The 17,079-nt window shown below is 43.3% G+C and overlaps 1 protein-coding gene across 7 annotated transcripts in view; it reads right to left on the bottom strand.

The window, feature by feature from the left end:
• Window positions 1-13,356, bottom strand: part of PRDM4 (PR/SET domain 4) — a 24,976-nt gene extending 11,620 nt beyond the window's left edge. Inside the window, exons 1-8 of one of the 7 annotated variants that reach the window (XM_081210808.1) lie at window positions 13,338-13,356; window positions 8,197-8,330; window positions 7,538-7,714; window positions 6,042-6,830; window positions 4,463-4,612; window positions 3,723-3,770; window positions 2,547-2,665; window positions 1,653-1,738 (exon numbers count right to left, since the gene is read on the bottom strand). In XM_081210808.1, coding sequence (XP_081066934.1) covers window positions 1,653-1,738; window positions 2,547-2,665; window positions 3,723-3,770; window positions 4,463-4,612; window positions 6,042-6,830; window positions 7,538-7,714; window positions 8,197-8,329 — 1,502 coding nt within the window. In that variant the 5' untranslated portion in view covers window position 8,330; window positions 13,338-13,356. Of the gene's footprint in view, window positions 1-1,652; window positions 1,739-2,546; window positions 2,666-3,722; window positions 3,771-4,462; window positions 4,613-6,041; window positions 6,831-7,537; window positions 7,715-8,196; window positions 10,146-11,086; window positions 12,785-12,834; window positions 13,131-13,337 lie in introns of those variants that run through there. The other 6 variants (XM_081210811.1, XM_081210805.1, XM_081210806.1 and 3 more) reach the window with 6 other exon arrangements.
• Window positions 13,357-17,079: the final 3,723 nt, after the last annotated feature.

The raw sequence follows: 17,079 nt of genomic DNA on the forward strand, positions 1-17,079 counted from the left end.
TTTCCATCCAGTGGTCCACACAGTGGGTGACTTCCATCCTGGAGCAGACAGCTTCTTTAGAACAGGGATGGGCAATGTGTGTCCTTTCAGATATTGTTGGACTCCAATTCCCATCGGCTCTAGGTAGCATGACCAATAGTCACATTATTCCCTTGCAAGATTCAGATGTCATTGTTTTACTTTTAAACATTCCCAATGTCCACCTCTGGACTCCTGGATCCTATGTCTTTGACACCCTGCATATTTTACTCCCCGCGACTTGCATCCAAACTTACTGCAGCCCATTTCAGGAAAGTCTGCTGTGAATATGCACCAAAACATTTGACCCTTTTTGCCACGAACTTCTGTGCCAAACAATACAGCTGGAAGCTTAGAAGTGGAGGTTAACTAGTTGTACAGTGGTACCTCCGGTTGCAGAGCTCCGGTCGGATTCCGAGGTTTCCGCAGCTGAAGGTACTGCTGCGCATGCATGCAGTGAAACACTTCTGGATTTGCCGTTCATGTTACCCAAAGGTAATGTAAGCTGAGGTGCTACTGTACTGGTGAAAGGTTTAAGTGGGCCTAAAGAAGGGCAGAGCAATCCTATTGAGGAATGGGTGAAGAATCCATAGCAGAGCTACTGCACTACAGCCTATGCCCTGCTTCCAACTATGACCAAGGCAGGAGGGGAAGCTGTCTCTGTCCCCTTCCATTTGATCACAGTAGGAGCGTATTAACTAACCCAGCCCCAGAGCTGGCATATTTTTGGGACATGTCAGGGCAACAAAGGGGCTTAGGATCTTGTAATATATAGTTTCTGACTCACACCTGTGTGCTTGAAAGGTGAACCTGAGCCGAAGTTGCCAGTGTGGGTGTGTTAGTATTATTTTTATTATTATGATTTAAACCTTCAGCGGGGAACCTATTTCAGTCTGAGGGCTGCATTTCTTTCTGGGGACCTGTGGTAGGTCAAGAGTGGGCAGAGCAGTGAATGTAAAGTTCACCTTTCTACAGTAGGCTAGTTTCTATATACACACACACAAACACACCCCTACCTCTATCCTCCATTTATATAAATGACATGGGAGTTCAAATATACAATGTAGTCAAGCAAAATCACTCCCAGGGACCAGACAGCAAGGCTTTGAAGGCCACATTTGGTCCCTAAGCCTAAAAGTTACATCGCTCTAAGTGCCCCAAATTCAGATAGTGTCTCAGAAGCCAGAACATGTGTCTCAAAAGCCAGAACAGCATTTTCAGTTGGGTCCAGAAACCATCTGATAACCAGTGTAGTTCTATGAGAACACGTATGGTTGGAATAAGTTTTCTTGAATTACACTTTTGAGTCCAAAATATTGGACTAAAGCAGGCATAGGCAAACTCGGCCCTCCAGATGTTTTTCAGACTACAATTCCCATCATCCCTGACCACTGGTCCTGTTAGCTAGGGATGGTGGGAGTTGTAGTCCCAAAACATCTGGAGGGCCGAATTTGTCTATGCCTGGACTAAAGCAGTTAAAGAAAGCAAGAGTGCTATTTCAAGTAAAAATGGGGGCAGAGAAAAGCGAGATAGAATGATAAGGTTCTGATACAATACATGGAGGAATGCATATCATATCAGTATGACTGTTTGACTAAGATACCTAACCCTGCCTAAGTGTATCGTTTTCTCACCTGGCTTTCCGCACAAACATCATCCAGTTACATTCATTTTCATCAGTTGTGATGATATAGAACTCCAGGACATTGTTGTGGTACATCTGATGAGAGAAAAGTAAGACAGAAGTGCCAGTTGAAATGTTTGGAAAATCTCTCCAGAGAGACTGTCGCTGCAGCAGAATGGAGGAAATATTACATGGAGGAAATATTACAGCCAGGACTTTCCTGCAGCAAATTTCTTAAGTGCTGGAAACAATCTAAAAAGATGGGGTAAACTAAGCATGAAGACATCATACTATGGACCATCCTTTATTAGAGAATAGCTTCATTTCTAGAAGCACATTCTCCCTCCCACCCCGATTTCCAAGACGCCATGATCTGAACCTTTGTAAGGCACTATGTGCTAGAGCTCCCTGACAGGGCTTCAGTTCACAAGGTTGAAAAGAAAGAAGGACGAGGCAGCTATAAAGCCCACAGTAGTAAACTCAATTTTGCCTGCTGTGCAGACAAGCCTTAAACAGGTGTAGGGAACCTTTGGCCCTCCAGATGTTGCTGTACTAGAATTCCCTAGTCATTGGCCATGCTTGCTGGGACTGATGGGAGTTGTAGTTCAGCAACATCCGGAGAGCCAAAAGCTCCACACACCTTTCTTAAGAGAACATTATATTTCTTAAGAAAAGCATTATAGCTGGGGAAAAGGAAGGCAAGTCTCAAGCATTTTCAAATCTGAAAATGGAATATTATACATACAGATACCACTTAATTCAGGATAACTTGCCACTTTTCTCACCATACCCAATGTCATGTTGCCATTTTTTGTGCATGCACACAAAAGACAAGGCAAACCCACGTTGTCTTTTTTGCACAAGGTTCAATAATGAAGAGGAGGACATGACAACACAAACTGACCTTCCAAATGTGATTGGCAGCTTTGTCTGTCCAATCTGCTACTTCCATGGAGTGGCTCTGCTGCCCAATGAGGGGTCCAAAGCAAGTGCGTACAGGAATAGTTTCTCTAGCCAGCACACCTGCCAAGAGATTTAAAAACAACAATCCACTGATTACACCTAACAAATTCCAACACCACCACTGCAAAGATGTAATGTTGTATAGCACTCAGAGGACTACTGCTAAGCATCAGCCCATGAAAGCATCTACAAAATGAGATAGTCACAGGAACAACTACTATCACATAACACTCTTGGGAGTACGCTCAACTGTTAATCACTGCATCAATCTATTTTTTCTTCTAATATCAAATCATTTACTTTCAGTCGAGTTGTGAAAGTGAGGTCCTGACCTCCTGCGCTCACTTAAGTTTTCAAGGCACTTCCTGCAAAAATAGAAAATTTTTATTTCAGAAACTGCAGAAGCAGCCAGGAATACAGCAAGCATCTCAGGTTGCCAATTCTTTGCACAGTTAGAATAACTAGGTTCTCCATAATCTCCCCAGTTACTCCACTAAACATCTCTGTCCAGGCTGTTAATTCTCACTCCAAGAGAGTGATGCCTTAAGGCAGAGGGTTTTCAACAAAGGGGTTCCAAATGTACTGCTGTAGGAGAGAGATAGGTCATACTATCAGTTTAAGAAGACAAACCCACCAGACCTGGATGGTGTGGCACATAAATTGAATGTAAGCTCTTAAAAGATACCCCAAGATCTCCTGAAAGCCGTAAGAGACATACAAAGGTTCTGTAACAAGTTAGTCACTGCAGAAAGTGTCTCCTGAAGATATAAAGTTTGAAAGTCATTGGCCTGAAGGCTTTCAAGCCCTTTATGAGCATTGCAGCAACAATGTCATGGCAGTTTTAGACTCAAGCATCACTCCTCCCACTGACTTATCTTTGAGTTTAATTAAACCCTTGCAAAACAGAGATTAGGCCAAATAAAAGTTCCTACTTTAGCGGATCTGGAGCTGCGTTTTCAAGAGCACAAGTAACTAAATATAACGTCACAGGGCTTAAATGAAACATTTAAAGACATGGATATAAATACAACCAATAAGTTTCTATGAATGCCTAGGCCTAATTCCACTAACTGATTGAGTCAGAGTTTCATTGCCAAAGTTTATCTAGTGGCCATACCCAAGGAGGAAGATCCAAGACATGTTGATAACTGACAATACTGCCCACCTGAAGAGAAAAGGTGACAATCTCTATTAGTGTAAACTAATGTACCTTTGCAGACATTAAAAATATGCTACAGAGAATACTACCTATTAAGAATCTTGCACTGAGTGGGAGTGAAATGACTTGCTGCTAGACTCTTGACATTCTAATTATCTACCCCTGCCTCCAGATCAACTACCTTCCTTAAGGAGCTGTGAGGCACTAAAATTTTATAGGGCTATATAATAGTTGCTGTAGCTAGGTTCTACATAAGAAAATGCAAACATGGTGGGGAAGCAGATGTTGTTAGACCCCAACTCAGATGTTAGACCCCATCAGCCCCAGCCCCAGCCAGCATGGTCAAGAGTCACAGATGATGGTAGTCCAGCAACATCTCAAGGGCCACAGTGTAGCTACCCCTGATCTAGGCAACAAGTCTCGACAATGTTACTGCTTTCCTCATTAATCACTTAATAATAAGCACTGGCACAATATAAAAATACCTCCCACCATTCTCTGCTTACAAAACAGATATTCTTGTCTTGTACACCCATTTACAAATGAACTGCCCAGACTCAATTTCTTTCCAAATGCCACCTTTTAATTATCTTGTTTTCCACTATTACCATATGAGGTTTTATTCACTTGGGATCTCCTTTTCTTTCCCCAATCAACCATACCCCACCTCATAAAAATCTAGTTAACGGTATCCTTACCAACTTCGGCTCCCATGAGAGACTGGCGGATGACAAGCTGTTTTGGGAGAGAAAGCCTGGCTCGGCTCTCGATTGGGGTGTCTGAAACAAAGGTCACAGGCCCGTGATCTGGACAATCAGATGGGTAGGCCTTGTCGCAGAGCGTGCACCCTGCAGTTTAGGGAGGACACAGAACATTGGGGATATTGTTACTGTAGCAAGTCAGGCAAGATGAGGGTGTCACAAATACAAAATGTCAAGTTACAAATAGTTAATGCAAAGAGCCTGCAGTCTTCTTTTTCTAATCCTGCACATTTGTAAATACAAAATAAAAAAATTCCTTCCAGTAGCACCTTAAAGACCAACTAAGTTAGTTCTTGGTATGAGCTTTCGTGTGCATGCACACTTCTTCAGATACCATGCACACGAAAGCTCATACCAAGAACTAACTTAGTTGGTCTTTAAGGTGCTACTGGAAGGAATTTTTTTATTTTGACTATGGCAGACCAACACGGCTACCTATCTGTATTTGTAAATACAGTAATGACTTGCCCAGCTCTTTGTGGAAATTAAAAATTGCCTTCAAGTGACCAGGGCAGAAAATATTGCAGAAGTTGGGTTTGCTCAATTTTTAATTTATTTATTTGAGGGAGGAAATACACATCATTAACATACTGTAGGTCTGCATGGACAAGACCAATTTACACTAAATTAAAATGTGATGGAAAGACAGGTTCTTTATTCTGAGTAGCAGGTGGAGGTGAATTATTCCTATGTGCAGCAGGGATGGGGAAACACATGGAAGGGTGCTTACAAATAGACATAGTTTTGGTTAGAGGAAAGCCTGTTGTGGGAACATAGCCACTTAAAAGTCAAGACACACAAACTTGATCAAGTTTTTCTTCCAGTTTCTAGCCCAACAGCACTAACTGGCAAAAGGGTCCACCAAACAGGAAACCACCTTGTACCTTTCTTTGGGCAGAGCAGATTTTCAAGGGACCTACTTCTATTGTCTTCTATTCTGTTTCGATTTTAACTTTGCAAGATAATATTGCAACCTGCCCTGGGCCTTTATGGTGAAGTGTGGCTAAGAATGTCTCCAAATAAATATAAATAAGTGCTAAAAAGGGAAACAGGGCTGGTGTTCTTTTTTCAATAATGAAGATAACAAAACACCAAACAAACATGTAAGCAGGGAAAACACTTGGGACAATTAGAAAGTGGGGGGAGGGGCAAAGAACAACTGAGCTGCATTCCCTTTAGAGCCTGTATGTATAGACGTGAGGGAATGAGCAGTGACAGTGGAACAACCCACACCCACTCCTGTGTCTAGGTATGTCTGTATGCACTATGAGCTGAAAAAACTTGTTGTTTTTTGTAATCTGGAAGGGAGAAATCAACTGGGCTGACAAAAAAGGAAAAAATACACACCAGAATGTAAGATTTAGCCCAGTTTTCCCCAACTTCTGTTAGATTTCTTTTATGGTTCAGCTGGACTCTGCCACCAGAAGTAAATACGTTTACTGCAAGAAACGTGCTACCTTGCAATGCAAAAAAAATACCTATGGACTGAGGCAAGCATACACTGACAAACACTCACATATGGTAAACAAGGTAGCCATGTTCTCCTTGTTTGAATTGGAGTCCTCCATCTGCAGCGATGACGGCACAAAGGAAAGGTTGTCTGGGGAGACATCCACATGAGTTTGTCCCATGGCTACTTCCTGGCTTATGGAAGTCACAGGCTCCAAACTGAGACCCACTTCATGTAAGGAGACAGATTCCAGGGATGTGAGGTTGTGTGAGGTAGAAAGTGCCACACTCACAGAATTGCTGCTCATGGCCACTGCATGAATGGAGTCGCCAAGCGTCCTGTCAGATAGACCACTGACACGGCCTGCAATGTGGTCAGGCTCCATAACAACAGGAAGCTCCAAGCTGCTACCATGAATAGGGAGGACGCCACTATGACCTACAGTGTCCGTGGTTAAGCTGCTACCCACAGCATCCACAGCTAGAGGCTCATGACTATGGCTTCCATTTGCAATCTGTGAATGATCCCCAGCCACATCACCCATTGTAAGTTCCTCAGCCATCCTGTCAGTAGAGATTGGGCTGGTAACCCTCGAAACACTTTCCATGGAGATTGTGGTATCCAGAGCTACCTCATGGCTGTCGCTGGGATGCAAGCTTTGGGTGCTGTGTGTGTTCACTGAGCGGGAATCCATGGAGACAATGCCTGGTTCGAGACCCACCGTTCCATTGGGCTGGTAGGGATCTAGGCCTGAAGGGTTGTTGGAGACAGATAAAGCTGGATTACTATCAACATTTATATTGTTGGGGTGGATGTACTGAGGTGGAGGTCTGTCAGCTAAATAAGATAAAAGACCTGAAGAAGGGGAGAAGAGAAAAAGAGAGGGGAGAAAAAGAGAAGAGAAAGTGAAAAGAGGATCAGTTTGCAATAAAAAGTCAAGTTTCAAGTGGCTGAACCTAACAGCAATCTATACATACAAATAAAAATCCAACACTTCTAAATCTCTAATAGCCAACATGGTGAATTCCAGATGTTTTGGACTTCAAATCCATCATCCCTGATCACTTGGCAGCACCTGCTGGGGCCGATGATAGTGTAGTCCAAACATGCGGAGGGTGACATGTTGTCTACTCCTGTTCTAGAGGCTGTTGCTCTTTAAAGCCACCTTGAACTCCTTTGGGATGAAGGGCAGGATATAAATTTAATAAATAAAAACTCTAAATCATGAAAAAGTTAAGACTCACAAATAGCAATTCTATGCAGTTCCAAGATTTCTCAAGCCATGAGAAAAAGAAAGCAAGACATACGACTACAATTCTGCGAAAAGCCTGCTTCTGTATATGACTAATGGTTAAACTTTTTTTTTTAAATGGGAGAAACTTACTTAACTTACCAAGTTTTTAACCCTTTCCCTGAAATATATATCCTGCCATCTAACCCATGGGGGCTTTCAGGGCCAACATTGTTACTCATTCCCCCTGCAAGAGGTTCTCCCATAAACCTTCCTGCTGAGTAAAGACTTTCAGTCTCAACACACATCTCCATCCAGCCGCACTACTCACCAGGTAGAATGTGTCTGAAGTAGCTGCTCTCCAGGTGAGGGTATGGCGGTGGAGGTAGGGTATAGTTTCTCTCTGGTATTCCACACATCACTCCCCGATCCCCAATGCCCATTGGAAGCATCAGGGACAAAGCAGAGGGTAAGGAGGGCCCCAAATTTGGAATTGCAACTGGTAATCCTAGCAGAAACAAAATGCAAATAAAATGCAATTATACTGCCAATAAATTAAGAAGAAGCATGGGGGGGGGGTTAAAATGAGGAGGATCATTGAAAGCATTGGTTTCTATCACAATGGGGAAAATGCTGCTTAAGCTTCTTTTAATAGTTTTTCACCCCCCTTTGCTGCTGTTCTTGGGAGTTGCTTCACAGCAGAGCTCTGCACTGTGTGTGGACATTGTATTTTTGGTAACATTTCAAAAATGCTCATATAACTGAAAGTGTGTGGAATTGCCACCAGGATCCACAGATGCCAAGCTTCGGTGGCAGGAGCACCATAATATGAGACAAAGGACCAAAGTAAGAGCAACTTCCATTGAATAGAGGAATGCAGGCCTCCAACCTTTCCTAGGCTTGGTCAGCTACACACCTTCCCCTAGTCTGAACAGCACAAAGATATACATAACACAAAAAAGAGTCGTCCCCCCCAGCTTGCTATGTTACCTGGTGCTGGTATGGCATTGTGTGTTGGTGAGGAAGCCAACCCTAAGTGGCTTCCCGAGACAGCCAGGGCATTGCTCACAGAGGAAGCCGTCAGCTGCTCCATCCCTACAGGGTTCAGGCTCATTTCATTCATCCTAGACAAAAGAAAACGTGTAACACATGCAGATAAAATTCCAGCCAAGCAAGTTTTCAGACCTGCTCCTTATCTTGCCCAAAGTTTTCCACTTAATATATATACATTCACTGCTACAAACAGTACACTACATAGTTATATGCTCTCAAGGGCCTTACAAACCATTCCCCACAGAGATTAGATCAGGGATGAGGAACTGTTGGGTCCCAGCATGTGTCCAGTGATCATGGATAATGAGAACTCAAATCACACAGCAACTGGTTCCTATCCCTGGATTAGGTCAAGCCTCAGCATGTCATTTATTGATTGTGTTCTTCAATGGTAAAATATTCCAGATTATTAAAAATTTGATTTCTTCTCTAGACTTTTACAATATTTGTTTTTTGCACATTTTGACAGGATAAATCAAGAGACGTATATCAGGTCTACAGAAAAAAACTTATTTATACAGAACATTTCTGCGTACAGCACAATGCAACTCAAAAACTTAAGAGAAGCCTTGCTAGATCAGACCAAAGATTAATCCAGTCCAACATATTTTCCATGGTGGCCATCCACATGCCTATGAGAAGCTCACAAGTTCAATTATTGTGATTTATTTAAAAGAATTTTCAGCCATCTAAAATCATCATCAATACAGTGGTACCTCGGGTTACATACGCTTCAGGTTACATATGCTTCAGGTTACAGACTCCGCTAACCCAGAAATAATACCTCGGGTTAAGAACTTTGCTTCAGGATGAGAACAGAAATCAGGCGGTGGCGGCATGGTGGCAGCGGGAGGCCCCATTAGCTAAAGTGGTGCTTCAGGTTAAGAACAGTTTCAGGTTAAGAATGGACCTCTGGAACGAATTAAGTACTTAACCTGAGGTACCACTGTATTGGCAGCATACAATTGCCATTGGATGTACGGGGTTTTTTGCATAATCAATGTTGTATGTGTAGCAGGACCTAGAAATCACATTATTTAATACTGGGTGCCTGTCCAGTGATGTCCTTCTGTGAGCAGAAGGCACTTTGTTCTAATGAAGGCTTCCCTCAGCAGAATGGCAAAGGAGGCCATCTTCACCAATTCACCCTCCTCCCCTCCAGTTTCTTGTGTGACCTCCCATGCTGCTCCAAGAGTTTCTCAATCCTCTGGAGAAGATTCCGTTTTTTCCTATTTCCCCCCAATTCCCCTCCCCCTTCACACCATTTATCGTGCCATTTCTTTTTTTCCTATGCACACCATTTTTGCATCACAAAACAGGCAAGTGTGTATATTAAATAAGCGCAAGTTGTAAGTTATCTGTATCTGCATGGATAGCTTTTTGCTACATGTTAGAAAGTGCAACAATTCTATCACTGAATGATAGAATAGTAGGGGAGTTAGCTTAACAAGGTGTAGATACTGATTAAGAAATATTGCAAGCTAAATTAGTAACACTAGCAGTATCGTCCTGTTGTATTTACACAGAAGTCCTTGTGGGTTCATTTGAGACCTTTGCCTAGTTAAGTGTGCTGAGGTCTGTGGCATTTATTTGGACTATTTATGAACTGCTTAACATTACAAAATACCATAGTGGTGTACAATAATAAAACAATAAAAACGTAACAAGTAAGAACAGTTATAAAAAGAAATTAGATACTGCCCACAATTCAACTCCTCCTCCTGGGAAAGCCAGTAAAAATCAAGTTTATAGCATTTGAGAAGTATGGAGCCCAGGTGTATAACACACATAATGGCCCAATATTATTTTACAGTAGTACCTCGGGTTAAGAATTTAATTCGTTCTGGAGGTCCGTTCTTAACCTGAAACTGTTCTCAACCTGAGGTACCACTTTAGCCAATAGGGCCTCCCGCTGCCACCACGCCGCTGGGCGATTTCTGTTCTCATCCTGAAGCAAAGTTCTTAACCCAAGGTACTATTTCTGGGTTAGCGGAGTCTGTAACCTGAAGCGTCTGTAACCCGAGGTACCGCTGTACAGGTTTTGAAGAAATGAAGCATATGAGAAGTTACTGTTCAACAAACAAAAGTAACTGTGCAGCGCTAGAAGGAAAGGACACCTTTACTTTTCCTCCTTTTTCATCCTCTATTACCTGAACACATCAGAAACAGGTAGGTAGCCGTGTTGGTCTGCTTACGTGTGCATGCACACTTCTTCAGTATCTGAAGTATCTGAAGAAGTGTGCATGCACACGATAGCTCATACCAATAACAAACTTAGTTGGTCTCTAAGGTGCTACTGGAAGGAATTTGTTTGTTTGTTTGAACATCAGAAACAATGTTCTATCAATTGTTAACACAGAGTGAGTTTACAAGACATAATGATTACAAAATTGGCCCTCATTTTAAGCTGATTAATCAGTTTATTAAAGTTTTCAACTTTAATTAAGACAAATAAAGACAAATATTTACCTTTCGTTTGAATTAAAGTTTTCAACTTTAATTATTACCTAACTAGGCATACACACTTTATTATTTTCCTTCTTCCATCTCTTTGCTCATGTAACTGAATATTTAACTCTGTTATAAATGCTCAGTCACTCAAGACATTACACAGAGAAGCACTCTAGTTGCTTAGAAAGCTGAGGTAATTTTAATCTGTTTTAGTATTTTAACTTCTGTGTGTTTTAAAGTATGGTTGTAATTTTTTCTCAGTGTTATTGTCTTGTAAACTGCTTTGTGGTTTTTTAGAAGCAACTGGTGTAGAAATTTTAAGAATTTTTTTTTAAAAAGAGAACAGAAGCAAGGAACCCCCAAGACAAATATTTACCTTTCCTTTGAATGCTGTCAGACAATTCTGACAAATAGTCAAATACTTTGTACTGTTTCCTACAGTTTTCTCCAGTTTGCTCTAAAACTCCCTGCACCTGCATAATCTCTGTGATAATCTTGAAAAGAAAACAATGCTCTGCGCTTGCCTTCACAAAAACATGAAGATGTATCACATCTATCCACAACTCTTCAAAACTGCTGATATGGACAAGGATCAATGACTTAACAATATCCACAAAGTGTTTAAGACATCACTTTTTTGTGGCCTTAAGGTCATAGTTTGCATCACCAACATACTGTATGTCTTTAATGAACTTTTTGTTTCCAGTGTTGAACTGTTTCTTGTGAAACTTGTAAACTGCTCTAAGCAGTGCTTTTTTTCAGGGGGTACTCAAGGGTACACAGTACCCTTTTTGTTGTTGTTAAAAAACTGTGGCACTTAATGTAACAACTTCATGGTGAGTACCGGCACCTATTTTTTAGGAAAAAGAACACCGGCTCTAAGCAATATAAGGCAAAAAACATGCAAAAATAAATGCCTTTGGACTGTTCTTTTTTTCAGCCAGAACTCGCCAGAATTCAGTTCTGGCACCTCTCAAGTGGGTGCCATTGCCATTCTAAGAAAACAATTATTTTTTTCTGTACATTACTGGTACGTTCTTTCCCTCTATCACCCTTAAAATGAATGGTGAATTATGTAAAAATGACATAAAAGTGCTTGAAGTGCATGGCATGGGTGCAATCTAATTTGTAAACTTCCTGTGTAGGGACCAAAGTAGCAAGTCCATCAATCAGGCAACTTAACTACAACTTTAACAGCAAATATGAGAAGCAGACTGCACTTCCAAAAGGGATTGTGAAACCTGAGGTGGGGTGAACACTCTGTGGGAAGGCACTGTTACAGCTGAAAGGCACAGCATCTTTAGTGTGTTGTGTGCTTTAGCATGTTGTGCATGCTGAGAACCAGCTATGCATACCTCTTGATACAGACTAGAGAGAGTGCTAGAAATTACAGTGAATAAAAAGCCAACAGGCAAAATGGAATGACTGTACTGCCAGCTTCTGCTTTTCAAACCACAAATTCTTTTAATTATTCTCACACCTCGTCTCTCAACATAGTGCTGCAATATTACAGCAATGAAAAAGAGCATCAGTTATCACCTTTTGTTTGGCATTCCAATAAAGTTACGCATATTTCTACTCTACACCAAACCCATCAGTATCACATATACGTTACACCATGTTATCATATATGATCCTGCCAACTCCCAGTGTTTAATGTACCATCCTCTCCCGTTGGGAAGCTGTTTAATAAATACATAGCTGCCTTAAACCAAGTCACTTCTAGTTCACTATGTGTTTCAGGCAGAAATCCTCTCCAACACCTGAAAACGCCAGGGATTGAGAACCTGGAAGCATCTGCGTGCAAAGAAGCCTCTGAGCTTCAATGCCTGCCTTCGACCCTTCCTAAGACTTAGCATGATAGAAATCCTGGCTCCTGCTGCGACTATTCCGTGAAATCTCCATCTCTGGAGCGCTTTCCCTCCTTGGACACAAGTGCCTGCTGCAAAATCGCCGTTTGCTCCGCAGCCTAAGGGATTAATCGTCTAACGGCACTCTGGACGCGCCCAGAGGCACCCCTCTCCACATAACCCAAGGCTCAACTTCGGGGGGCTGCAAACGAGGCTCGGCAACCGGCGCAAACTCGGCCCCGACACACACAAACGCACCTGTGAGCCCTCTCACCTGTGATGCATTTACCTGGCGAGGCCGGTGGGGCTGAGGGGGACCCGGCGGCGGCAGCGGCAGCGGCCTCCTCCGCCGCCTCCTCATCTGGCCTCCCCGCTCAGCCGCCGCCCTTCTCCGCCCCAGGCAGGCGAGCAAGCGAGCAGGCATCGACCTAAGGCAACAGCAGCAGCGGCCACGGCCGCCTCCCGCCCCACCTCAGCGCAGGCCCCGGCCTCCGCCAGGGGAGCCTCATGGGAGGAGGCGCGGCGCGCCAGCCGAAGCAACAGCGCCCCCTTCCGGAAGGGGAGGTGGCGCAGCTCCACAGAACAGCCGCTCCCTGAGGGGACGAGGCGCGCGAGAGGGGGGAGAGAGAGCGCGCGCGCTGGCAAAAGCCGGGGAGGGGAGGGAGGGGGAGCCGTGCTCAGAACGGCGATGGCTTCCGCTCCGTTCCGCGTCCAGGAAGCGACCCCCCCCCCGCTCCTTTCCTCAGCCCGCGCGCCGCCGCTCTTCTCTAGAGTGGCCTGTTCGCCCTTCGCTGCAACGGCTGCCCTTTCGCTCAGGAGTCCTTGCGCGCGCCGGCTCTGTCCTGACGAGAAAGGGCTTCTCACGGCCGCTGCACCTTCGCGCATGCTCAGCAGTGCTTCCCTCTCTCTCGTGCTCTCCATTCCTGCCGCGATTGGGCGGGGGCGAGCGAGCGGGGTGGGGGAGGGAGGGCTGGTAATACGCGTGCCTGGTGGTCGACTCTCGTGCTGCCTAATGCACAGTTACCTCGGAAGTAACACCTCCCTCAAAACACACACATAACTAGGAAGGGACTTGCTTGCAGGCAAGCGGGTGATAAGCTTGCAGCTTGCTTTATAATCAGTTTACGACATGGAAGTGATCGCCTAATAAAACCTGTGTGCATTTGCCACCACGCGTCGGATAATTTCTTCGCGCAACTCTGATCTCTTCAGCTTCTCCCCCCCCCCAAAAAAAAACACACCACCGATATATTTGGAGAAGGCAATGCAAAACGATCAAGGGCATGGAAAATTTCCCCCCATGAGTATGGTATCTGGAGCTCTTTAAAAACAGGACAAGGGATGGAGGGGAGCCCGTTAAAGGTCATTGATTACCCAAAGAAAGGGTTGGGGGACATGATGGAGGTTTGGAAGATGGTGTGCGGAGAAAATGGGTGGGGAGACGTTTCTCTCCATAAGACTAGATGCGCACAATGAAGCCGAGTGCTGGCGCACTGAAAACTATGGAATTCGCTCCCATGGGATGTAGTGATGGCTACAAACTTCCACGACTTTGAAAGACTAGGCAAATCCACAGCGACTGGCCATGGTGGGCTGTTTTCCCTCCGCTACTGGAGGCAATAGCCTCTGGGCTCCCTTTGCCGGGAATTGCCAAGTGGGGAGTATGCTGTCACACTTCCTTCCTTCTTGTAAGACTTCCCATGGGCATCTGGTTAGCCACTGTGATACTGGATTAGATGGGCCTGTGGTCCAGCACGGCTCCGCTCAGATTCTTAAGTAAACCCTGTTAATCTTTGTGGGGTTTACTTCTGATTTAGATGCACATGGGATTGTGCTGATTGGGGTGGAGTGGGGAACATTAATGTCGCATCTTAAGAGACTGAAGAGGCATATTTCTTTGTCTGATATATTGGCTGATTTCTGCCCCAGCTTTTCATCCAGAAGGAGTGCTCAAGCGACTTGAATGTACCTTAATTATTTCTTGCCAGTAAAACAGAAACCAATGAACTTATAATAAAAAGAAGCACTATAATGAACAAAAAATAGAATACCTCAGTAAGAAACAGAATGACAGCAGTAAAACATCAGTAGTAACACACTGTGACGTGGGCAGTACTAAAATTTCATTGAGAACATAATAAAACAGCAAGCTAGTGGTAAATAAAAGTTTTTATCATCTTTGAAAGTGTGCGTGCATTTAACATGTCCTGTTTTTACATTAAAAATTAGAGTCTCCAGGATTTCCAACCAGGAATGGGACCACATGGAGAGTGGTTTGTTTGCTTATTGCATTTATATCCAACCTTTTTCTCCAAGGAGCTCAAGGTGTACACGGTTCTCCCCTTCCTCATTTTATCCTCACAACAACCCTGTGAGGTAGGTCAGGCTGAGAGGCAGTGACTGGGCCAAGGTCATCCCGTGATCTTCATGGCTGAGCGGGAGTTTGAACCCTGGGCTCCCAACTCCTAGACCAACACTAAATGCTATATCACACAGTCCCTTTCCCTCCATTGAAATCACTCCCCGCTTCCAAGCTGTTATTTCCCCCAGGAGGTAATCTGCCATTGGTGGTCTATTGCAGGAAGCATGGAGACGGATTCCTGTTGCTTACCTGCTGGATCAGAGCAGGGAATTCCCAGGCCCAAGGTAGCTTGGATGGAGTCTGCTGGAACAAGCAATGCAAAATAATTTTTAAAGCTTTATGCTCAGGGCTACGTTAACATCAAATGTGTGTCTTGACCTTAAAAGGCTACTTTTTGTTTCTGGTGATTTTGTCATCCATTGTCACTCAGTACTAAGAAGAAAAGAAATATATCCTTCAGTTCACAGAGGCTGTTCTAGGTTTCTGCACATTTCAAAGATGTCATTGGCAGAGCATCATAGATTCTGTTTCAGTATCGTATTTCCCCAGCTCCGTTCTTTAGAGCCAGAAAGCTGCCAAAATTTAAAACACCAACTCAAAAGATAGTGACTAAATTGTTATTCACAGACTATCCTTAGAAAACTATGCCATGTTATTTCTTGCAATCCGCCGTCATGGTGGTTGTATGAACTGTAAGCTACCCACACAATCACCTACTGTACTACCAGTTGACGACACATGCATGCAAGTTGCAAATGCTGCTTAAATCAATCCACAAATTTCTCCCAGACCGTAACAGCAAATCCCGCAAAATGTGGTGGCGTGTGCTTTTGTAATCTGATAAATTTGCAGCCACTGCAGTATTGAAAGGAAGTGCCAGAGGAGAATGTCAGTGCAGGAAGAAACTTGTAGGCATTTGTCTGTCTGTACCTCTACCTTTTGCTCTTATAAAAGGAAACACAGGAAAAAAGCAAAACATTTTCAGAACTCAACAGATTATTTGGTGCCAACCTATCAGTTTCCTATAGTGCATCATCATGCACTGAAAATGTTCATGCACCTACACATTCCAGAGATGGTCCTGTTCTCAGTCACCTCCATTGGTTTCTTCATAGATATGACAAAGTTTTCCTCAGATGAATACAGAGTTAAAACACTATACAGCAAACAAAGTCATAATATGAATAGGGATGGTTGAATCTGGAGTGTTGATAGCCTGCTTTTCATTTAATATTTTCAGTCCCAGAGTGGGGAACAAAGTAATTATATATATATATACACCAAAAAAAATATATTACAAAAGTATATAAACAAGCCCAATAAACAACAAATTGACAATTCTTTAATTAACGCGGGAGCATCTCATGCTCTCTGCATTTGCCTTGAGGAATACATCAACCGCTTTCTCAAATGAGGTTGTGGAGTCTGTTTTCTAAATCAGAAGTCTCTATGGCTGCAATCCTCACCCCATTTACCTGGAAGCCAGCCACATTGAATTCAATATTCTGAGTAAACAGGGTTAGCACTGTGCTGTAAATGACCCAAGCTAGCTCTGGTCTATGCCTTGCAGCAGCCATTTGAAGCAGTATTTGCATGCTCCACTGACTGCTCTGCCATGTGGCACCTGCAATATGTACCCTGGTTTACTGTGCAGATCTCTACCATCACATGGGGTTTCCATGCCATGATCGGAAGCTGGCAGCTGGGAGGCCTGGTGTTGGCATATTAATTTCCCCTATTCTCAAAGTGTGCCATAATATCAATAAAGGGGCAGCCTAGATTCTCCCATGAGGAAAACGATCTATTCCGTACAGTATAATTCAAAACTTCCAGAAAGTTGGCCTGAACATGTGTATTTTTGTGTGCGTAAAGCCTGATTAAGGTTTTTTTAAAAAAAAAATGCAAAAGAGAAATATAACAACAAAATAAATGCAAGATTTACAATCAAAGTAGGGAGGGAAATCCGAAAATTTACACTTGGGAGCTCCCAACAACATACTTTGATCCTTCCCTGTTAATGAATTTTTGTTGCCAAAGCTCATAATTACCTGCTATGGAATGTGAATTTGCTCAGCTAAATAATGCTCAGGCACAGTAGGAATCAAATGTTACTTCCCGCAACGGTTTGTTGCAGTATAATGCAGCTTTCCTATCTTT

This window comes from Podarcis bocagei (assembly GCF_964188305.1).
Source record: "Podarcis bocagei genome assembly, chromosome: 10".
NCBI classification, from domain to species: Eukaryota; Metazoa; Chordata; class Lepidosauria; order Squamata; family Lacertidae; genus Podarcis; species Podarcis bocagei.